At 42.2% G+C, this 24,042-nt stretch overlaps 4 protein-coding genes across 5 annotated transcripts; 2 read left to right on the forward strand and 2 right to left on the reverse strand.

The window, feature by feature from the left end:
• The first annotated feature begins 336 nt into the window (after positions 1–336).
• Positions 337–11,343, forward strand: slc46a1 (solute carrier family 46 member 1). 2 transcript variants are annotated; one of them, XR_010167892.1, is made up of 7 exons: positions 337–866; positions 1,448–1,839; positions 2,035–2,513; positions 3,417–3,500; positions 3,708–3,864; positions 4,014–4,135; positions 6,089–11,343. XR_010167892.1 is itself a non-coding variant. In XM_063906621.1 (6 exons), the coding sequence occupies exons 1-6, from the start codon at positions 555–557 to the stop codon at positions 4,066–4,068; spliced, it is 1,479 nt and encodes a 492-aa protein (XP_063762691.1). In that variant the 5' UTR covers positions 337–554; the 3' UTR covers positions 4,069–5,024. The 2 variants fall into 2 exon arrangements, 1 of the variants encoding a protein (XP_063762691.1); XM_063906621.1 differs by lacking the exon at positions 6,089–11,343 and having other exon boundaries at positions 4,014–5,024.
• sarm1 (sterile alpha and TIR motif containing 1) lies at positions 4,729–10,313 on the reverse strand. The gene is made up of 8 exons (XM_063906619.1): positions 9,234–10,313; positions 8,052–8,670; positions 7,748–7,960; positions 7,563–7,654; positions 7,163–7,489; positions 6,775–6,964; positions 6,522–6,643; positions 4,729–6,137 (listed from the first exon to the last, which is right to left on the reverse strand). The coding sequence occupies exons 1-8, from the start codon at positions 9,695–9,697 to the stop codon at positions 6,026–6,028; spliced, it is 2,139 nt and encodes a 712-aa protein (XP_063762689.1). The 5' UTR covers positions 9,698–10,313; the 3' UTR covers positions 4,729–6,025.
• Positions 11,344–11,549: 206 nt separating the features above from the next.
• On the forward strand, positions 11,550–17,182 carry vtna (vitronectin a). Its single transcript, XM_063906620.1, has 8 exons — positions 11,550–11,751; positions 12,689–12,808; positions 12,987–13,436; positions 14,207–14,346; positions 14,471–14,627; positions 14,939–15,091; positions 15,173–15,679; positions 16,149–17,182. The coding sequence occupies exons 1-8, from the start codon at positions 11,694–11,696 to the stop codon at positions 16,265–16,267; spliced, it is 1,704 nt and encodes a 567-aa protein (XP_063762690.1). The 5' UTR covers positions 11,550–11,693; the 3' UTR covers positions 16,268–17,182.
• scarf1 (scavenger receptor class F, member 1) lies at positions 16,685–23,979 on the reverse strand. The gene is made up of 11 exons (XM_063906618.1): positions 23,752–23,979; positions 23,472–23,533; positions 23,254–23,355; positions 21,775–22,315; positions 20,997–21,215; positions 20,709–20,837; positions 20,146–20,252; positions 19,840–19,951; positions 19,110–19,234; positions 18,639–18,776; positions 16,685–18,535 (listed from the first exon to the last, which is right to left on the reverse strand). The coding sequence occupies exons 1-11, from the start codon at positions 23,850–23,852 to the stop codon at positions 17,418–17,420; spliced, it is 2,754 nt and encodes a 917-aa protein (XP_063762688.1). The 5' UTR covers positions 23,853–23,979; the 3' UTR covers positions 16,685–17,417.
• Between the last annotated feature and the right edge of the window lie 63 nt (positions 23,980–24,042).

Below are 24,042 nucleotides of genomic sequence, written 5' to 3' on the forward strand. Positions count from 1 at the left end.
CATTGTATGCTGCAGGGTAGCTTGTGGATTTACTCCAGGTGTAACTAAAGTAAATCTAATTGTTGATTAAATGTCCTATCATTAATCCAAATCTGAAAAATAAATAAAGGTATAAAATAAATGCAGTACACAATACACCACTGAATTGAAGTGGGATACTGAGTAATGGAAACACTGAAGTAAAGTAGAAGTCCCTCAAAATGGTACTCAAATACAGTACTTAAGTAGAGTAAATCTACTTAGTTACATTAAACCACTAGAAGCAAATAAAGAAAAACGTGTAGCTCCCCTCTTTGTCCAGATGGGGCTGCTGAGTTAAAGCCTTCAAGGAGCCTTAGCGCGGCTTCCTCTATTTTGCTGAGCTGGTAGACAAGTTTCCTTCACACTAGTTTTATGAGAAACCAGCAGCATAAACAAACTAGCATTCGCACTAAAAGCTAGTTATCTAAGGAGCTCGCTTACTGAAAAGGGAAACCCGATATTTCGCTTGTGTACAGACACTCTCAATATAAGGTGAGTAACGTTACCGCGGTTAATGTTTACGCTGCCTGGACATGGACGAGCCGGACACCGCCGCGATTCTTCCCGGGGACGTGCTCAACTCCACGGACGAGGAACCAGACGACTCTGGTGGCCCAAAACAGGAGGCCGAAGTACCAAGCACCGCCTACGTACGACCACCTTTTAGCGTTACATGCCTGGTGTCTGTGGAGCCGGTGCTTTTCCTCTCCATGTTTTCGCTGGCCCTGCAGGCGCCTCTGTCCACACAGTACCTTTGGGACCGCATCAGTGAGGACCTCGGCTATAACGGCTCCAAGAGGTCGGGGTGCAGCAACAGCTCCGTACCCCCCAACCCGCTGCAAACGGTAACTCAGCAGCGGTAGTTAACGTCTATCAACGGTTACTCATATGTAAAACATCTCAATATCCTATTCCATGAGTCTGCTTCTTTTTGCCAAAACTCCAATTTAAGTGCATTGCTTAAAAGCAATTAAACTGATTTGTAAACGAGGTATCCAAGTTATCTGTTCTCTGGTAGCCCCAGCTGGTGTGAGGTATGCGAACTAGATACAAACCAGTTGTGAACAATTAAGCCTAATGGTAAAGTTTCCCTAATAATAGTGGCAGTACACAATCCTCACATTGACTGAAGTTAAGGCAGTAATGGAATAACTAAAACAAAAAGTGAGAACAAGATGCAATTGTTCTATGTAATCACAGGACAGGTCACACTTAATGGTCACTGAAGCCAAAACAACTTTTAAAATAAGCATGTATATAGGCAGTAAATAACATGGTATTTACCGGAACACTAATGATGTGTTGTACCATCTAATTAGGGACAAAATATAATTAGGATGCAAAGGAAATGTGATTATGGGTTATATGAGTTCCTTTGATTGCTGATAAATGTGGTTAACCAGGTCACATTTTTCCTTTTCTGCAGGAGGTGGAAACCTTAACTGCCCACTGGAACCTGTACATCAGTCTTGGGGGATTTTCTGTAGGCCTCTTTGTGGTTCCTCTGCTCGGCTCATGGAGTGACCTCGCTGGTCGAAGATCCGTCCTTATCCTCCCCAACCTTGGCCTGGCTGTCCAAGCCGTGGTTTACCTGGTGGTGATGTACCTGAAGCTGCCTGTTGGCTACTTTCTAGTTGGCAGGCTGCTTAGTGGTCTTTCGGGGGATTTCAACGCCATCCTGGCAGGCTGCTTTGCATATGTGGCTGATACCAGCGACCGAAAGTCCCGCACCATCAGGGTGGCAGTCTTGGAGGCTTGTCTGGGACTTTCAGGGATGCTAGCCAGCATCATTGGAGGGCAGTGGAGGCGGGCACAAGGGTAAGAAACACAATAAAAAAGGTTTATAATGTGAGTTTCCATTATACTAATAATCATCGCAAAATGTGTGGCCTGTTTTGTAGTTGTTGCACAGTCACAGTACACAGAGAAGTTTCCTTCACTCATCACTTTTTTTCCAAATCACATCTATTTCGATTGATTTTCATTCCATTATATTTGTACATCTGTTCTTAGGTACATCAACCCCTTCTGGCTGGTCCTGGCCACCAACTTGGCTTCGGCTCTGTATGCTTACCTGTTCGTCCGTGAGTCGGTCCTGCCAGACCCCAGTGCCAAGCTCCTCACCTCCCGCCACTATAGAGCTGTCTGGCACCTCTTCTCAACAGGAGGCAGTACCAGTGAGGCAGGCGGGAAATTTCACAGATGCAAGCTATGGCTTTACATGCTGTGTTTCTTTCTGGTGGTGACTATACACTTCGGCAGCAGGGAGTTGTACGTGTTGTTTGAGCTGAGCTCCCCGCTCTGCTGGGGGTCAGCCCTCATTGGCTACGGATCAGCAGCTCAGCACCTGGCCTACCTCAGCAGTCTTCTGGGGCTGAAGATCATGCAGCGCTGCCTGGAAGACTCCTGGGTAGCTATCGTGGGTCTGGCTTCCAACATCGTCGGGCTGGTGGTGTTCTCTATAGCTGACACCACACAGCTCATGTTCACAGGTGAGCGAATCGGAAGTGAGGGAGATGTTTTTGGTCTTGTTTTTCTATCTAAACTATGTTCTATTCTTGAATGACAGTTAAATCAGGCAGTACAAGTGAGGAGACGTCAAGTTACTCTACTATTAAGCAAATAAATTAGTATTTATCAAACATATTTATCATTTAACATGGCATGAAGACATCCAAAATCCATTTTAGGGTTATCCCTAACAGTAAAATAGGAGATTCAGTATCAGAATACCTTATTTGTCCCACATAGGGTAAATGTATCTTGTTACAGCAAAGTAAAAAGCCCAAAATAGCAAAATCAAGAGGCATGCATAAAATATAAAAATAAGTGTAGGATGTACTTAAGTCCAACATGTAGTAGATTGCATCAATAATGATCTATTTAATGACATAAAACTGGCATTTAATATGTGCCTTTTACTTTCATTATACTCCTTATTTGTATTTTTCAGCTCTACCAAAAGGTTTTGAAAATCTGCATTGCTTTACCCAGCTGCATTTAAAAATAATCTCACATTTATGAGGCATATGGTGTCAGTTCAGCACGTCACAGACTAGGCAGGCCTTCTGTTAGCCCCCAACCTTGGATACTAGGCCATAATAAAACTTTGTAGTCTCTGCTTTTACCCTGCCTTAATAAACATCATCTATGAAAGTTTACCCGTGCAATCTAGTGTGGTAAAATGGTTGCACAATAATGTACGAGCCATTTTATGACAGAATTGGAATATACAGCAAGAATACATAGATAAAACATTGTGAAACATCATTTAAAACATTATCAAGCACTTTATGTGTTGTCCCCGTTTCACAATGTGCAGTTTAACTTTTTAGCTGACATCCTGTTTGATGTCTTTATTGTGCACCAAAGTTCAAATCTGTTTCTGTCGCCAGGTTACGGTCTGTGTTTCCTCTTCATGGCTACGACGCCAGTGCTCAGGTCAAAGCTGTCCAAGTTGGTCGGCCCATCAGAACAAGGTCAGTCACTAAACATGATCAAATAATACTCTTGTTTTGAAACAGATAGATTTACCAAGGCAAACTGTGCGATGATTTCAAGATGTGAGGAATGTATTGAAGTCTATTGTTTTCTTCTCCTTTTTGTAATTGCACCAAATTGCTATTGTTATAATAAGACCAGTGTTTTAATGCAACGCCATCATTTAGTGTTTTCACTTCCCCCAGGCGCCCTGTTTGCCTCTGTTGCCTGTGTGGAGAGCTTATGTTACCTAGTCGGCAGTGGCCTCTTCAACTCCTTGTACCCAGCCACCCTGCACTTCATGAAGGGCTTCCCCTTCCTCTTTGCTGCCATCATCCTTTTCATCCCCGCTGGATTAATCGGGTGAGTGTTGCTTTTGCGTCATTGGCCTTTTTGAACATTCAGTGGTTTTCCTATTAGTGAATTGTAGTCACAAAAGCAATTGTTACCAAAAAGTATATGATAAAAGAATAATACCCAGTCATTAACCATTTTCATTTGTGTTTTTGTAGGACCCTGCAATGTTTGGACCAGAGGAGAGACCACAGAGACTCCACAGCATCCTGACCTGAAGAGAAGCAGTGGGCAGGGAATTCTCAGAGTGCTAAAGCTTGTCCTGGTGTCAGTCTATGAGGTGAGCAGCTCTGACATGCATCTGTCCATCAGCGGTGCTCAACACTGTGATAGGGAAGCTGACTATAATAAACTCAATGAAGGGATTCTTATTAGTCTCACCAAAGGGATCAAGACTAGAGGAGGAAGAATGAACATCCTGACTGACTAGACTTTAAAACTTCCACAAATTGGAGATGTGGTTTTGTGAAATCTGCGCTTGCTCTCAAAACAAACCAGTCTTCTAATGTTTCAACATGACATTCATACAAATGGTTAACAGAACAACATTCTTTACACGTTTTATTTAGTCTTTATATTTTAAATACAGTGTAATGAGTACCAAAGAATGTGCCAAGAGGAAAACCACAAACTCCTTAGTTCCAAAACATTTCAAGCGTGGGTGCAACCCAACTATCATTAATCCACAGCAGTGAGAGGGAAATAGGAACCGCAGCCAGGGAATACTGGTTTACACTTTGACCCCCTCCCTCCAAAGTCTACACTCCTGAAGAGTCCCACCACCACAAACAACACAGGATAGTCCCAGAGCACAGGCCCACCGCAAACATGCAAACCGGGGTCAGGACTTATGCACAGTGAGGGAACAAGAGCTGCCAAATCGTATTTAAAATGCTCAAAGGGAAGTTAAGAGGTTAAATGAAGTATTAACCCAGCTACTGTGAATTGATCAGCATTAGATTATTTTGTCAAAGCCATAATTCAATGTACGGGCAACAAAACCTCGCCCACAAAAGTTTTTAGTACTTTTGTTGTTAATTGTGCAATATTTATTATAAGTTGCAAAGGTATTATTTATTGCAATGGAACATGATCATTTTGGAGAGTTTATAATATGATGGTTGAATCTGTTTCGTTAACATGTCACAATAAAGTGAGGATCAAATAAAGGAGTTCTTTGTTGAATTTTTTACAACACTTCTTATTTTTCACCATGTGTAAAATAAAGGGACCAAATTCTGTTTTCATTAACAGATATTGTTGTTGTTTATTACACTGAGGAAACAGGGATAACATAAAAATGCAAAGCAGACAAATATTACTTCACGGATTTAACACTGATCAATGAAACCTCAATTCAGCAGTGATGCATGATAGTTTAATGTATGTTGTATCGACACTTTACAAGCCACGCTGTAAAACAGATCAGATCTTTTTCACATTCAAGAATTCAACGGTGTATTCCTGACTTCTGTGTGTATAGGGTGATTACAGAGTAGGAACAAATCGTTAAATACTGGGTATTTCTTGTTGCCTGTACACTGCTTGAACCTGTATTTGGTTAAAATAGGGATGCAGTTATACAGCATGTCGCTTTTTAATTTTTGTAAAATACTTCATGCCTCCGGATTATATTGAGCCCACCGTAGAAACTCTCATCAATTGAACACATCTCCTAGAAAGTTTCTTTACTATGACATCTCGCACATAAAAGAACAAATGTCAGCAAAGAGACCTGCTTTGGTCATATAAAGAAAAGATGATTGCATATGAATTGTGGTTTAGTAATTGCTTCAAAAATTGCTAGTGATGATTTTGCTAGTGAGGATTTTGCTGGTTCAACAGCGGCTGATCCATCACAGTTATTTTCCTGAGAGACAGAAGGCATATACTGTACCTGATTACACACATACAGCAGAATGAGGATATATCATTAAAGGCTTATAGTTTATTATATACAATCTGAAATCCCCTTTTTGATTTCCATGTATTGTTTACAGTATACTAGTTCAATTTATATTGGGGTTCTGAGTGAGGATAAACATACTGTAGTCAAATTCACTTCACATGCATTTGTAGCAGGGGAAAGCTGCCGGCCTTTTCGCTGTAGGCTATGTAACATTTGGCATAATTTAAAGTCATTGTAGCTGAAATCAAACTGTATGTCAACTTATTCCTTTTTTTGCACTTTGGGTGCATCCTTACAGTCGATTTGGTCTTGCTGTTCTTTCAGAAATCGTAGGATCTTCTCAATTGTGGCTTCCTGATATTCGTGGGACCATCTGTGTCAAAAAAAAAGGTAACAGGCAATTAAAACCTTGAGAAGATTTAAGACGTGCATGTAAAGCAAGTAAATTCTCTAATTAATGTTTTACAGAGGGAAACGTGAACAACAACAACAACAACAAAAACAGTAAAAGCCTTTTATTCATGAAATATGTATTAATCATGGCATTGAACTATGTCGTTTCACACAGCAACAAATAGCATATAATAAATTAGCTGTTAAACCTGTTGAAAAGGCATGTCCCCTCCTTATTAGTAAAGTATTAAAATAAACTATCCATGAGTGAATGCTGTCGCAATTACACAGATGTGCTTACCAACAACATTTTCTGCTGTAAAATGTTGGTTTGATTACGTTTTAAGAGCAAGCAGTTACTCACTTGATGCCGTTGAAATTGAGAATTGATCTCATGTCCAAGGGCAGAGACATGGGGTCAGGCCACATAAAATTATCCGTGACAGGAACTATGTTCTTCTTCCCAGCCAGGGCGGTGACTATCTCCTGCAAGATTAATGAGAATTCCTTTGAGTCTATAAAACACTAAATAGTCAGACATGTACAAACACAGATGTAAACAGGGAAGGGGGCAGGGAGTATGAATGATACAGTACAGAAAATTAAAAACTTCCAACCTTGTGCACCCAATCCTTCATGTCAGCGTCACCCATGCACTTGTCGAGTGCATTGGAGGACAGGACCAGAATGAAGTTACGCGCCCGCTGTACGCTCTGGATCAGTTTGTCTTCAAATTTTCCGGCCTCCAGCTTCTCCACATCTATAAAGACGCTGTATCCTCGGACCTGCAGGTGCACCTTCAGAAGACTTGGGACAAAAATGAGAAAGTCAATTTTGTGCAAGTACCTTCTGTCCTCGCTCTGAGTCTAATCTAACAAGAGCTGCAACAATTACATGACTAACTGATAAGTTAAACGTCAGAAAAACAATCCCCATCTATTTTTGATAGTTGTCTTATGTTTTAAGAACTCTTTCATGCATAATGTTTTGAGTTTGATTTTTGACCTAGCCAGCTGGGAGCCAGTAGTCCGTCGGTAGCTGATGAAGACATCGGGCCCTGCAGGCTGAGCATCAGTTTGACACGGTTTTAAGGGCTTGCTGTTAGCTGAGAGAATCTTGGCTCTGTGGACGCTGTTGTCTATGTGGCAGTCGAGTTGGAGCTGCTGATCCGTCAGGCTCTTGAAGTTATTGCGATCCACTCCCGACTGGACCAGTCCGTAAGTGTACTGCCGGAAACGAGGGTCAACCTCAACTAACCAGTCAGCCATGTTGTTTGGGTCACATGTGGAGTAGTTGGCATAAGTCTTCAACACACGCAGGTCTCTCAAAAACCTGCAGGATGAGACAGAACAGCTGTCAGACTGGTGTTACATGGCTCATGTGTTGAAGGGTTTGTACCACTTGCCTTTTGCGAGTGAGGCCTGCAGTCATGCCAAGATCATTACACAGCTCCTGGTCTGTGATGTTCAGCAGGAGGTCTCCATCCACTTGGAGCTCCTGTACAGCAAACATGTTTGAAATGTCATAAATAGTGTATAATACATCAATCTCAATGTCTATATTATCTCTCTGTTGTGTAATAAAACATACCTGGAATTTGTCACAGTAGGCACTAAAGCCAACCTGCTGCAGCCAGGTCTGCACTTCACACGTTTTCCAGTTGGGCACACATGACAGGATGCGTCTTGGCACTTCCTCCCCCATCACGCCCAGTGCCCGCTTGGCGAGGCCACAGGCTGTACCATTACTGGAGTACATGACGATTTTCTTTAGGCTCTGCACTGCTCCAATCTCTTGAAATATCTTGAGAGAAGCACATGTAAAACTCAGTCACAATAAAGCTACCAGACAATTTTAGATACAATTTTGAGCTACATGTGGACAGTGATGGTACCTTAGTGTTGCGCTGACGAGACTTGATGCTGGCCTCCACACAAAGGTAAAAGGCTGCAATGCACTTTCCTTCCAGTCTTGTGCCATCCAGTAATGGCAAAAGATGCTGCAGGTCAGCTGCCGTCCGGCCCTGCATGTTGTCTGAACTGTCCAACAAACTTCGGGCAAAGTCGTCCGGATCTAAAGATGCAATAAATGGCTCCACCAGCTCCAGGGTTCCAGATTTCACCACCTCTGTCTCAATTTCTCGGTTTGCAGCTAACACAGTCACAGCCAGACATGCATGGAAGCGAATGATTTCATCCTCTTTGGAAAAAGCCAGAGGGAAAAGCCACTCGGCTGCCTGCTTCTCAATCATCCATCTCTGGCAGCGGTGGCCTCCGTACATGGCACAGTTTGCTAGTGCCACAGCACAGTGGCGCAACACAGTGGGATCTGTGCTGCGGCACCAGAATAGGAGGGCATCCAGGGCCCCGTTAGAAATTAGGTGGACAGACGTCTCTTCAGTGTGTTTGAACATGTGCTCCAGGATCCCCGAGACACTGCGAGCCAGCTGTGCATCTTCCTGATGTCGAGTGAGGTTGAGGACAACCCCCAGACCCATACGTGCTACATAATCCCTGTCAGCAGAAGTTTAAAATAATGATAACAAAAGTTGATTCAGTCAACCAGACATCAAGGCGTTCTGCTTTTTAAGAAAAATAAATGGATTCTCCTGAACAAACAGATGTATGCTTTTCAAATGTGAGGATGGGCTACTATTGTTTTTAATATCATGCTAACTGTGACCTCTATGACTGTTTTTTTTTTTTACCCTAGAATCAACATAGATCTAAAAATAGTAGACAAAACCCTAACACTGCCTTTAAAATGTACAAGACAAAAAAAACAGCTTGGTATAGTGTTAAACTTTGGTTGTATAAAGTTATGTACTGGCTGAATCAGTTGGCAGAAACACAGCCTACTATTTTATTGCATTGCAGGATTGTAATTATTGTGTTATGTTGTCAATCGCTGTACAACAACAGAGTGTATATGGTCCAATTAAGTATTACAAATATAACAACATAAAAACACAAACCTCATCACACAATAAACATTAAATCCGTCAGAAAGTAAGTATTACTGATTTGTATTTTGCAGAGCTGCTGTTTTATACTGTGAAGGTGTAAGAGTAGCCTACCTGTTCTCTGAGATCAGTATCTGCTCCAGCAGTTTTGCAGATTCATAGGTGATCTCCAAAGCAGGAGTCTGCTGAAGCTGCAGCAGCAGCTCCAGGCCTCCATCCAGCCGGATCCTGTTGCAGATCTCCTCGGCCACCTGACGCCCTACAGCGGGCAAAACCCAGGCCTCCTCCACCAGCTGGAAGAGCTCTGCGATGGCACTTCGTGTCTCGTCTGAATCCGAGGTCTCGTGCGATGACTTGAGCCTCCTGATGGCGCAGCGTAGGGCGGGGAGGGTGCCGTCCAGAACTGCCTGAACATCGGCTCTGACGCCCGGAGACACTGCTTTAGGGTCGGATCCGGAGCCGCCCCTCCCTCTCTGCAGCCGGCTGACATATTCCGGGACTGTGAGTCTGTCTGAGCTGAACATGATGGAGAAATGTCGGTACAGCCTCCACAGGAAGAGCGTCAGAGACAAGAGCATCTACCAGCAGACACAAGCCAATGTCCGTAGAGGATGAAGTGTTTTACAAAGGCCTCGGAGAGAGATCTGATGCCTCACAGAGATGCGTCAACCAAGGCCTCAGATGCAGGCTAAATCAAAAGTGACAGCTTTCACCAATTTGCATCCCCTCTCTCTTGTCGATGTCACCCCTGGCAGTAATCTGTAAACATTGATAAGCAGATCTTGAGCAGGTCACAATAAGCCTGCGCATAGTATCCGGCTGCTGCTTTGTCTCTTTTATCCACACCGACCAGAAAACGACTTAATGCATTGACAGAATTTAAGTGTCCTTAAAGAGGCAACTCCTCTGCACCTCACACTGAAACAGTGGAGAGCCAATCTTCTTTGTTTCCCCGGAGAAGAAAAACAGACTATTGTTGTTTGTGTTTGCAGACAAAGAAGACCTGTTCAGTTTTTCCTCCCACCTTATCTAACGCACTGTTTCCCTGCAGAAATACAAAGTATATTCACACTGCACCTATCGCATCCTCTGATCAGCATCCATAGGCTATCTGTATCTTCAGGGGTCTGCACCGCCCACCGGCTCCGGATACTTCCCGGGATGAACAGTAAAACAAGCACCCCCTCCTCTTCGTCCCTGCATCACAGCGGGTCAGAGCTCTGTATGCTCAGGGATGTACACACTGCAGGCCCCCTGCTGGAGGAAGAGGAGAATAACCTCTGAGCCAAACATCAACGCCTCCTAAAAAATGCTTTGCAACATTTCCGAGAAGAAAATTAGGTCATACAAAGTGTATTAAGGGGGGTTTAATCAGTGCCATAACGAGCACTGGTACAGTTAAATACATTTATAGGAAAACCAAAAAATAATATACTTATAAGATAAAACTGCCGTACCACCAACACAATAAATAGAATTTTCTCAATCAATAAATCAATGCAAACTGTACCCATTGAGTTTGGCCTTGTGAAAAGTAAATGTCCCATTATTAACTTGTTAGATGGGAAATTGTGAAAATGTAGGTGGATGCAGATTTTAATTCATTATTTGTAATGCCGCACGAGTAATCAATAAAAAAAAAGATGCATGTTTAGCCCAGTTTGAATATTAAGAATAACTTGTTTAAAAGTAAGTACAAGAGGAAAAAGATGACTAAATAAATTGGAAGCATGGAGAAAAATCCCATGGTTGCGTGAGACAAAATTGAAACCAGACAAAGGACTGTGATACGTGATTGAAATCATGAAGATACCACGTGGAAGGAAGTTAGCTGAAAAACAAACCTTTAATGGATTAATTATGTCCCCACACAAATTTCCGTTAATTGTAACACCCCATTTAGACCGTAACATCCAGGATATGGAGTTAAACTGAAGAAATGAAACAATTCAGAGACTTTGTTTCTGATGCTGGTCCGTATTTCTTCTTGGTAGAAAGTGTTAAGTAACAATCCTGCCTGCGGCTGTGATTGCTTTGATTGTTAAATGTCATTAAGGCAAATATAACTGCTGTTAAAACATTACAAATGATAGTTCAATCACGCATGACGAAGATGTCTGTTGTCATGCTCTTGTAAAATGCGTTTACTAGCTCGTAACCGCATGTTAAACTGTTTTATTAGGTGGTACAGCAGGTACTTTACTCTATGTCTTCACAAGGCCTCACACGCATGTTAGATTCACGTTTCATTTTATGAAAGCAAGTAATAAAACAACACATTCATGTTTTTAGTAGCATTACTCAAACTAAAGAAATAGACCTTGGCTCTGTGATCACTAAATGACATAGATTTGAGTGAAAACTCAAAAGCAACAAGGTCAGAGGTCACATTGCCTAAACTTTTTTTTCCCTATCGACTTTCTTCTCTTTGTTTATTTGCTCCAATAGAAAGACGTTTGCAAATAAGGTTAGAGTAAACAAGGGAGCGGGGTGACTGACACATGTTTCCAATGATTGCGAGCATGTGGTGCTTCATTATTTCTTCATTCTGTCCTCTCACTCCGCAGAGACAACATGAGGCTCTGGGTCTTCCTGCTGCTGGCTCTGATCGCTCTGACTTTAGCTGCTGATGGTAAGTACAACTTTAAAAATCACGTTTAAAGTTCAGAGAAGTGTTTGTATTCCTTATTGGAAGACGTCTTACTTGTGGAGTTCACTGTTTTGTATAGTCACTCATGTTTCAGTTAGACCTAATACTAGGCCTGCTTTGTGTGTCCTGCTTACCACAGTGAATTTAAAGCGTTAACATTGAACTAAATACTTCATTTTTAGGTTTTGTTTACTATCAGAGGTATCTACTCTGTGTGCTCTGCCTACACAATTACACACATGTATAGCTTTAGTCAAGACTGCTACTAAGATGTAAATCATTATCAGTAAATCTAATGATTATTTCTCAAATTAATCAACTCATTGTTTTGTCTAAAAAATGTCAGACACTTGTGAAAAAATATGGAAAAAAGGACCACAATCTCTTCATCTTCTGATCTCTTCAAATTTCTAATTTTGTCTGGACCCCAATTCAAAATGTAAAATTTAATTTGTTATCCTTGTGTGAATCTGTACTGTTTTTCTTTCTCACTCTGTTGCTGCTTTAACACCTGAATTTCCCCACAGTGATTAATAATGTCATATCTTGTCTTATCTTTATTAAACTGTAAAGAGCAGTATATGTTTATATTTATTTAATATTTGCTTGATAATTGACTTTACAATTTAGCCAGTTTCAAAATAGTTGTCATCTGTTAATTAACTAACTCCTTCACATATAACCATTATCAATACAAACAGGATACTACAAGAAGCCACTTCAAACGTTGAGATAAAAAGCTGAAAAAAAACTATAAAAGATAAAGAACAACATATTCCATTAGCCTTTGTTATTGATATGCTGCCAAAGCCTAATATTTAGTTTAATCTCCAACACAGCAAATTTATTTGGTCAGAGGTGCAAAGAATACAAAAAAAGTATTGCATTTTTTTTTTTGACATTGCGATTTTAATTTCAGAGTCGTGTATGAGTCGCTGTGAGAATGGCTTTGACTCAACGAAGACATGCCAGTGTGACTCAATGTGCAAATATTACAACAGCTGCTGCTCTGACTTCGAGGTCTTCTGCGGCTCGACGAGTAAGAAACCCCTCTGCTTGTTTCTTTAAGATACATTAATTACTATTTGCTCTTGTTTTATATTTCTTATTTATCTTATATATGAACCATCACACACCAAAGCAAATATGTATGTATACTAAAAACCTAAGTGGCAAAAAAAACAGATTCTGATTCTGAAGGATGTTTACTTTCTCAGCTCGCGGGGACACGTTCGTGTTTGCGGAAGATGATGATGATGATAGTGGGCTTCTTGAAAGCACCACTCCCACTCCCTCTTCCTCGCATCAACGCTCATCCCATAGTCAGTCCATCACTGCTAACAATCGAAAGCTGAAGCCCACCAAGCAGCCCATCTCAGACTTTGGTCACAGACAACAGGAACCACATGAAACCACTCTAGAAATGACCAGACCCCCTCGACTGATGGATGCCATACTTCAGAAAACCCCTATAACATGGAAAGCACCCATGGAGACTACACGGATGGCTAGTGATCCTCCTGTGACAGAGGCAGCAGCTGAGACCACCACCGGCCCCGTCACAACAGCCACCACTGAAGCTCCTGACCCAGATGCTGTGGTCTGCAGTGGGAGGCCATTCGATTCCTTCATGCAACAAAAAAATGGCTCAATATATGCCTTCAGAGGTGACTGATCCTTTCATATTCAAATGTAAAGAATCCAACTTTAAGCATGCCATTTTGTTCAGCTGTACTATTGACTCATTTTATTAGTTTCCTTCAAAAACAGATCATATCTCATCACCAGATTTGACAGTAATGGTCATGTGTTGTTCCTGCCCAGGGCCTAACTCAATAAAATAACCAAAAAAAACTGCTGTGTCATACTGGAAAAATAAACCCCTTTATATCTGTCTAATAATAATGAATCATCCCATCGTTTAAGAAGAACATACCCTTTATCGTCCCACAGGGGGGAAATGCACATTCTACATTTGACCCATCCTAGTGTTAGGAGCAGTTTACAGCGCCCGGGGAGCAGTGTAGGGAACCATGCCTTGCTCAGGGACACCTCGGTAGCACTTGGTCTTTCCGGAACATGAACTGGTGACCTTCCAGTTCGCAAGACAAGTCCCTATGGACTTTGCCACCACCGCACTATTCAGAAGATGCATTTGTTGGCATGCATTGAATTTTAACTCTGTTCTTGTTTTTGATATTTGTGTTTCGCTCCATTTAAGTTTTATAATTCTCATTCTTTCAACTATAACCTATATGTAATCAGTGTTTTACTACTGTGTTGACTGGCTCTGAACTGAGTATGAAGGTTATTTTATGTATGTTAATCCAATAACTGTGTAATGTAATTTGTTGGACCCCAGGACGATTATTGGAATCCTATTCAAATCTCTGTCACGGTGAAACACACTTGTGTACTTCTGTGTTTATTTTTCTAGGGGATTACTTTTTTGAACTGGACAAAAAGACCGTTCTTCCTGGTTATCCAAAGCTCATAAAGGACGTGTGGGGCATCAGCGGGCCTATTGATGCTGCCTTCACTCGTGTCAACTGTAAAGGGAAGACCTACATCTTTAAGGTGGGGACTCAAAGTAACAAAGTAACTTGTATTAATAAATCATGTAAACTCTATCAGATTTGCTTTGTTTTTCTATAATAATAATTATAATAATAATAATGTATTAACACAAAACCTTCATCAGGGAAACAAATACTGGAGGTTTGATAACGGTGTTCTTGATGAAGACTATCCTCGAGATATCAGCGTGGGCTTTGACAAAATTCCCGATCATGTGGACGCAGCGTTTGCTCTGCCGGCTCCTGGTCACAATGGAAGGGAGAAGGTCTATTTTTTCAAAGGTACTAATAATAAAACAATAAATCCAGGTATATCATATACGTAATATAAAGTTACTTAAAATATGATTTCATTTGGTCATGCAAAGCTATTTGTGGCTACTTCTTCTACTAAAGAGCCAGAAATGAAATTCTCACTTATTCCTAGTAATAATAAGGTAGCAATAATTTACCAAAAGAAAAGGGAAAGGGAATAATATCACAGTTTCATACCTCTAAAGGAAAACATATTGTGAATGTATTATGGAATGGAAAAAAATAACTTTAAAAATCGAGTTCATATCTTTGAATAAACATCCTTTTGGTTTCTCCAGGGGATCAATATCACACGTACGAGTTTTTGCACCAGCCATCCCATGAGGAGTGCATCACCATGTCAGAGAGCTCTCCGTCCATAATGTTCAGACGCTACACTGACGTATACTACAACAACTATGAGCGTGTCTTCAGCGAGCTCTTTTCTAGCTGTAAGTTGTGGCAAATTACAGATCATGAGATTCAGATGTGATGCTACTTTATTAGCTTAATTTTTTTCCTATCTTCTCTAGTGCCTCAGCACCACGACAAACACCACTTCATTGACAAGGACTGGAAGGGCCTCAAGTCTCCAGTGGATGCTGTCATGGCTGGCAGGATGTACGTCCCTCCTGTGAGGCCTGCGCAACGCCGCAATTACTACCAGCCTGAGCAGCAGTGGAACCAGCAGAACCAGCAGTACGGACAGAATTACCAGCAGTATGGACAGCAGTATGGACAGCAGTGGGGTCATAGGAGGCAGAGCCGTTCACCCTACTGGGGCTCCACGGCTGACGGGATGAACATGGGCCAGGGCTTTGCAGACAGGGGGATGGACATGGGTCTGAGGTTGGCCGAGAGAGGGATAGAGATGGAAGAGAGACTGGGACGAAACTGGAACAGAAGATGGGATCAAGACTGGGACCAGGACAGACGGAGAGGCGGAAACCGGCAGAACAACAGAGGCAACCAAGACTCCCGGAACGTCGGGTCTGTCTCCAGGAGTCTACCCATACAGAGCGTCTACTTCTTCAGAGGAGGTTGGTGCACTTTGAGGTTAATAATAGTCATACAAAACTATTTAACAACATGAATTCTTACACAATAGTCTTTGTCTTATCTAAGTTCAAATGTGGGCTTTTTCTAGTCACATGAAAGAAGACCTGTGTGAGATGAGTTAAAGAGAGGACACTGGAACTCATCTTAAATTAACTTAATCAAACTTTCCCACAGAAGGTTTGTGATAACTAGTTTCTCATGCTATGACTTAGCCCGCATTACAAAAACACATAAGAAATCCCCTGCAGATTTTTCTGCCTGCCAGAACTTGGATGAGTTTTATGATTCACCAAAAACAACAGGCTTAAAGGAGCCATTTAATGAATGATGGGCTAGGGTTGATTTATTTCAACTAAGTGTACTTTACGTCAAGCAAAAATGACACGCCCCGCCTGAACATGTGCTGCTCCAAAGAGGGAAAATTAATGTCTTGTTTTCTGTGTTTTCTAGAGTCGTACTACAGAGTGGACCTGAAGACCAAGAGAGTGGACCCAGCCTCGCCTCCGTATCCCAGATCTATCGCCAAGTTCTGGCTCGGCTGTTCAGACACCTCCGGGGCAGAGAAGTAGTTGCAAACATTTGAGTTATTTTAATATGACCATTAGGACTGCATTTGTATATAACTGATTATTCATTTCCCCTGAAACTGGCAGTGTTGGCTTCTTGTAAAATGTGACACAAAACGAACTGCTTGTCAACTTTAGCAAACATTGGAGATCAATGAGGGTCCACACTGCTGCTCTCCACCGTTGTTGTGTGTTAGCATGTCCAAAGTTCAATTGGTGGATTAAGGTTATCTCATCTGTTGTCAAAATCAGTTGACCGAATTAGTTAAACAACTATATTGAAAATAAACTCTATTTGGAAAGCCAGAAGAGATTGGATACTAGCACTCTGAAGAAGCACAGTTCTGTTCCCATGTCTTATAATATTCAAGGAGTTTGTTAGGTTCATTCAAAAACTAACACAGATGGTAATTCAGGGACTTTTTTTTTTAAATCATGTATCTACACATGTTTATTTTCCACTTTTTAATCTTAAGCATACAGTAAATAACACAATATAAACAGGGTTGATGAGACTTTTCATCCACCAAGGGTTCATAACAGTGGTACACAGATTTCCCCCTGAGTAATTAAAAGGAAAATCCCTAAAATGCAATAATGTGGTTTTACCTAACAGCAGCATCGTGGAACTGCAAAGGTTAGGGAGCAGCCGCAGATTGGACTTTGACCGTAGGTTGTAGAAAACATTCTTACAATTATACTTTTCTGATATAAGGGCTAGTGTTATAGGGCAACATATAATACCACATTATACTACAGAGACAAAGCAACCTTGTTTACTTGAGGCGTTTTTTCCTTGATGTTTGAACAACGTATTTTGTTACTGATTCAGAGTCACATTTGATCAGCATATTCACAACCTGTTACATCTGTTCCAACATGTACTATAACAAATAAAAATGTTATATTTAAAATGTTTGTTTTGTACTTTGCATCTTTTAATCTAAATGATACATTTGATATGTTTTAATATATATTCTGGATGCTAAGTAAAGGTATATATTTTTTATCACAAATGCTTTGTAAACCTTAATTCATGTAATACTAGAGAGAAATAATTCAAGAGTTTTCCCTTTCGTGCCTTGAGCATTATGATGAGTAATAAATAAGCAGTCTTGTGTGACTCAGAGCTGCTGACAGCGTTTCTCAGAGGTTATGTGTGTTTGATTATGACGTTTTCATAGCAGGGCTCATCATGCAGATTGACCACTGCTCCTTCGTTGGTGATGACCTCAGTGAGCCTCACTGTGTCTCCTGCTGCTCCCACGGTCAGGTAAGGGCCCTCAGTGTTTCCGGAGGTGGTGTCGCCACCCTCCGCCCTCAGATTGGACCCTGGGTCAGCTGAAGCCAGCTCTGGAACGCTCTTCAAAATGGACGACAGCGGCCTTTTTGGAGTGCCGCTCTCTGGGGATGTGTCGTTCGCACCAGCTGGGTCAGAGGTGTTAACAGAAGCATGCTTTCTCCTGATTGGCTTACATATTCCAACCTCCCCTGCCGGCGGCCCTCCCTCCTCCCACACGCTCGCCCGCACTCCAAGCTTCTTCCTGGGGGGTTTGACAATTGCTTCTGCTCCTTTGGGCTTGGGCCTGCCTGTCTCTTGCTCCCTCTGTCTCTGGAGGCTGCCTAGGCGCCGTAGCATGGCCTGAACGGGGCCCTCAGAGCTCGTCTCCGTCTTGGACACAGGCCTCCCTGCCTTTCCCACCGTCACATACACAGTGGTGACCTTATTTAAGACCCCAACCTGAGCATCAGAGGCAGGCATCGGCAGCTGGGTCCCTTTATGAGCAGCTGTGTTGGACATAGTCCTCCTTCGTCCTGAGGCCCCAGGGACCTGCAGGGTGGTCCGGGAAGAGGTTCTGTCTATTTCCTGGTCCCCTGCCTCGCAGTTAGTTTCCTGATCGTCTGTCACCTGCACATCCACATCATCTTCACCCTCCTTGTCCTCAGCTCCATCTTCCTGCGCAGTTTTAGATGTACTTCCCTGACTTTGGAGAGCGGACAGCATCAACACGCCCCAGGGTGACTTGGGTTTGTTGCGCAGGTGTCCAGGGAGAGCGCCAAGGTCCTGAGCGGAGCCACGCCTCTCTTTGGGGCTGAAGCGGGTGCCTTCTGCAAAAGAAACAGAAGGCCGCTTGGACTTGGCTATGCTGGAGGTGCGAGGGATGTTGAAGGGCGAGGTGATGTCCTCACAGCTGAAGCCGGAGGGGTCTAAGAACATGTTGCACTTTGAGCTCATCTCGTGGAACTCGCCGCCCGCCACCGCAGAGATGTCTGCCAAAGGGAGGGAGAAAGAGAAGTCGGGCGACATAAGCGGAAATGTTTTACTCGTTACAAAAGTATTGCAGTGTAAAGTCACGTGTATCCCTGTTCCTACCTTCTCTGGGAGGAACACAGTAGAGCGCCTCCCCCTCCTCCTCATCACTGTCGAAGGACGAGCCCTCAGTCACCCAGCCAGACGAAGGAGGCTCAATGAAGCTGTGGTTGAACGTCAGATCTGGGTCATGGTGAGACACTGTGTGAGAGGAAGAAATAAATAAATACATTTTAGCCGAATCCATCTATGGCTTGTTTTAAAGTATACGAAAAGGTTTTAAGTTTAGAGACACCTTTTTTTGCGCTTATGTTATATTTTCAGTTTGATGTAAAAAAAACATCTCATAATGAAAAGTGTGTACAAAAACAGTTGAACTTTTGACTTAAAACAGCATCAAGGTTTATGATAAATTCATCTATTTGATTTGATTTCCAAGGGTTGTATAAACAAACTTGATCCATAAGTCAAGATTTACGTGTTGTCTCTAAACCTTGAGGTACAAAATGTTAAATACTATGCGACAGGACTGACCCGTGACACGGGGCAGGCCAGAGGACCAGTTAGAAATACAGGGCAGGGCAGCGCTGATGTTCGCCAGGACGCTGTAGACATGATACTTCATCCGAACTGACCAGCCTCCCTCAGCCACAGTCGCCCTGGAAGAAAGAATGTTTATACTGTAAGGATTTAACACCATCGTTGTACTGAATGCCTTTCCAACAGGGCTGGCATGATTCTTACACCATTATTGTGCCCATAATAATTCAAGGTAAAAATATTATCCCAATATTTTTAAACATTTGAAAGGACTCAAATATTATTACTATCAGTCAAATTCATGTTTTACTTTTCTGTCCCTTTCTTCGAAAGTGAGTTCATTTTCAGTTCATCCAATTGAAGTGTAGGGAGAGACTCCCATAATTGAGAAAGGTGTACAAAAGGAACAATTACCGTAATGGATAGTAAAAAGGCTTTGCGCCTTCCAATACAATGTTACCATTATGCATATTATTAGCATATTCATTTATACTTTATCATCACCGTTATTGTCAATACAAGTATATAGTGACACCCCCACTTTCCACCATTTACAATGTCAGTATTATACCACATTCATAGTGTCAGATAGAATTATGATTGGAAGTTTTGTTGTTAAATCCATTTCATTCCTTGAGCTGTTCAGGGACAGGCTCACAGCTCATGGCTCAATGGTGGTATGTGAAGTGAACACATTATTAATAAGGAGTAGTGAGGTACAGACCTGTCTTTGCCACCGGCAGGAGCTCCTCCACAACACAAACAGCAGCAGAGCACAGCGAGGAGCAACAGGAGCAGAGGAACCAGCACACCTGCTATCACTGCAGCCCTGCCACCTAAAACACACACAGACACACAAACACACAAACACACACACACACACACACACACACACACACACACACACACACACACACACACACACACACACACACACACACACACACACACACACAATAAAACATTTGATTTAACCTATCCATGTACGACAGACACAGATGCATTTTGATAGTGAGATGGATGGGCCTACTGTTTGGGCAGAGTCCAGTGACTGGGTCGCAGCCGCCACCCTCACCACAGTCGCAGGCGGAGGAACAGTTGATGCCAAACTGCAGGGCGGGGCAGCTGCTGTTACAGCTGAAAATATAAAGAGTCATGCAATAACATCACAGCCCAGAAGAAGTCCTGAATCATTATCGATTTCAGTGCACAGTGAAAAAATACTGCTAGATTAATTAAAAGGGACCATAACTTTTTTTAGTTTTGCACGTTGTCACCTTCTAAACTTAATTTTCATATACAGTAAAATAACAATTACAATTTTACAACTTTATAACAGTTTCAAAACAAAAGTACAGTCTATGTATCAATTAGCAGCCAATTTGATTTAGGTGTTTTCATTTGGTTAAAACTCACACTGTGTAAGGATTTGTCTCGTTGAAATATTTGCACATAAATGTATCCTATGCTCCAACGTTTGAATAAAAAATAAATGAAGACACCTATCTGCAGACACTACGGATATTTTAAGGTTTCATAACTCAACAGGCATGATCCAAACATAGAATAAAACAGTTTGAACATTATGCTCACCTTTCTCCTGTAAAGCCGGGCTGACAGTCACATCTTCCTATCACGTGATGACAGTTACCTTGGAAACAAGGGCTACACAGGAAACCACAGGCCTCTCCAAACGTCCTGTTGGTGCAGGCCTCCTCGCACCTGGGCGAAGGAACCAAGGACATAAATAATCATTTTACATGCATTTCAAACTTAAACCTTTATCACACTCAATGTAAAAGCATTCAACTATCATCTTGTTAACTTTTAACAAGAAAATTGTGAAATAATAAAGGTTTTATATAATACACTCATGCAGACCTGTGTCCAGTCCATCCAGGGTCACACCTCCAACAGTTTCCAGTTTTTGGGTCACAGGGTTCGGTGTTCCTGCAGCGTGGACACTCCTCCTGGCAGCCATCACCATAAGAACCAGCCGGGCAGGGCCGATCGCATCGTGTCCCGTTCCAGCCGGGCTCACAGGCATTGCAGGCGCCGTCAGTGTCAGAGCAGTGCTGGTGGTCTTTGCAGGAACCACAACTGAGGACAGGAGTGAACAAAACGAGTTTAAAGGTGACATATTAGGCTCATGATGAGGTTCATACTTGCATTTTGGGTCTCTAGAACACGTTTATTGGCATAAATGTAATTTAAAAAAAGAGAGACATATCTCATACTGTCTATCAGAAAATATCTGTCTTCAACTGTATCAAATGCTTTGTGTCCAGTCGACTCTGATTGGCCAACATTTTCTGGTTTTATGTGTTTCTTCATACCTGTGCACCTTCATTGCAGCAATGGAATGCTTAGTACAGCACTGTAGGAACACCTTTCTGCCTATGTAATACATTTTATCTTGTTCTCTTGTTGCTATTCACTAGAAGTAACACGATACCATACGATGTAAGTATCTATACAATGATAGTCAAGTATCTTGAATCTTGTGGTATCAAAACCTTGCATTTGGATTGTGGGCTCCATGGATTGATAGTGATATTGATTCATTAAAAGCAGTAACATACCACCTATAACTGTTTTAAAATAAATAAAAAGACATGAAATATCACTTTTTGCAATGTGGCATCAACTGTGTACGTGCCTCCTTTTACAGCCACTGCCGTATTTCCCAGCTTCACAGGGCTGGTTGCAGTGGACACCATGGTACCCCGGGTCGCACAGGCACTGGCCGGAGCTTGGGTCACAGGTGCTGTGTGTGAAGTCACAGTTACAACTCCGGTCACAGCCGGGCCCCCACCAGCCTGCCTCGCACTCACACACACCTGTGCGCTGATTACATTGGGACCGGTAGCAGTTGCAGGTGACGGGACATTTCAGCCCCCAGTGGCCCCTGTTGCATTGACAGCGGCCTGTCAGCTGGTCGCAGCCGGGGCCCGTAGACCCGTTGCTGACGCACTGGCACGGCTTGGAGCAGGTGGAGGTCCACCAGCCCTCGTCACAGGAACAATTTCCGTGGACGGGGTTGCAATGGCCGTGCCGGGCGCACTTGCAGGGGAACTGGCACTGCGGGCCCCAGCGGTTAGGGTTGCAGGTGCACTCTCCGGTGACGGGGTGACAGCGGCCGTGAGGGAAGCACTCACACACCTGGCGACAGTCCGGAGCCCAGAACTCCCCGGGACAACCTAGAGACGTAAACACAGAGAATATAACAACACCAATACTGCACTAAATACTTCTGTATAGTGATGGGATTTACTCAAGCCCTGTTTACTTGGGATCAAATTACCTAATTTGATTTTATGATACTTCTACTCTACATGTCACAGATACATATTGCATTATTTACTCCACTCAATTCATATGTTTAGTTTAAATAGCTGACAATGTTATGGTGATTTAATTTACCAAGTTGAATGTAGACACAAGTTAAATCTGGCTTTATGTTGTGGCATATACATAGACCATGTTTTCAAGCAGTCTGTAAACTGAAAAATTGTTACTCTTTATTTTTTTCAGTTCTATAATAAAAGTATGAATGGATAGAGAAGTAGGAAAACGAAGTTAAACATTAAAACTTCATTCTCATGTTCGTATTATTCAGTCCTGTTGTTGTGTGTAAATGTTTGCTTAGTTTGGACATGCAACAGGGACAGAATAACAGCAAAGAGTTAGTGAATAACATAAAAAAGTGCTACCTAATATCGATGAATTGAATAGATAATAACATATAATGCTTATGTACATTTAACTACAGTAGGACAAATTCACGACTTCCAGTCGTAGAGGGGTATTTTCACATGGAATAAATATGTTACATTGTTAAGATTTGAATACTTTTACTATAAGTTTCATACAAGAAATTAACTTTATTAACATTTGGCAACAATGATGTTGTGGTCTGAAAATATTCCAATTCCCTGAGAGAAACATGTCACAAGATATTTACTGGTTTATTTACTGGTAATTTCACAAGAAAAAGACAAAATTAGTATTAATATTAATATTTCACACTAAATGGTCACTTGTACGAAATGAAATGGAAGTTTTCAGTGCATTGTGAATCAAACTAACCAAACAGACATTTATAAATCAATGCCCCAGTTGTTCTCTTGTAACTCACGTGTTTTACAGTGAGCCCCGAAGTATCCAGGGGGGCAGCGACACACTCCGGGATACACACAGATCTCATCCTTTGGACAGGCTTGCTTACCCTCGCACACAGCTACACACACACACACAGCATACCAGTGAATGAGACACCAGGATGGGAAAGCAAATAAGGACGCTGTAAAATAATAACTCCCGCAGATTGCTGTCGATAAGAATAATTAAACTCACGTATGGTGCACTCTGTTCCCTCTTGATGCCATCCAGTGCAGCAGACGAGGGTGGAGGGGTCCCTGAATAGAAGTTAATCAACCTGACAAATCTCAAACTTAAAAAACTTCCAGGAAGAACCGACTACAACCAATAGCAATAGCCGGATAAAACAATTAATAGAAGATTTCAAATGTAGCCTGTTTTCACACAAAGTAGCTGTCTAGTACAATCCCAAACTCCAATTTGTCACAGGAATTGTTCCGAGATAATGATAATATATTTTAAGGTTAAGTTGTACCTGATATTGTGGCAGACGTTTCTCCCAGCAGGATCCAGTGTTTGTGAGGAAGACAGCAAGCAGCAGAGCAGAGCACTCACAGCTCCGAGGATAAGCTTCATCTCCACACAAACTCCGGGAAATAAAACCCAGGAACCAAATGTCTTTGTGTCTCGTTATGTCCAGTCTGTTCCTGACTTTCCTCTAAACTTGTTCTGCTTCCAGGCAGTGTCTTTCTTTCTGTGTGCCCTCCACCCTTCCCTGCTCTTTTCTCTCCTGTGAGTCGTCTTGTGGCTCCACTGCAGCCAAAGA

Source organism: Eleginops maclovinus, chromosome 18, assembly GCF_036324505.1.
Source record: "Eleginops maclovinus isolate JMC-PN-2008 ecotype Puerto Natales chromosome 18, JC_Emac_rtc_rv5, whole genome shotgun sequence".
Classification (NCBI taxonomy): Eukaryota; Metazoa; Chordata; class Actinopteri; order Perciformes; family Eleginopidae; genus Eleginops; species Eleginops maclovinus.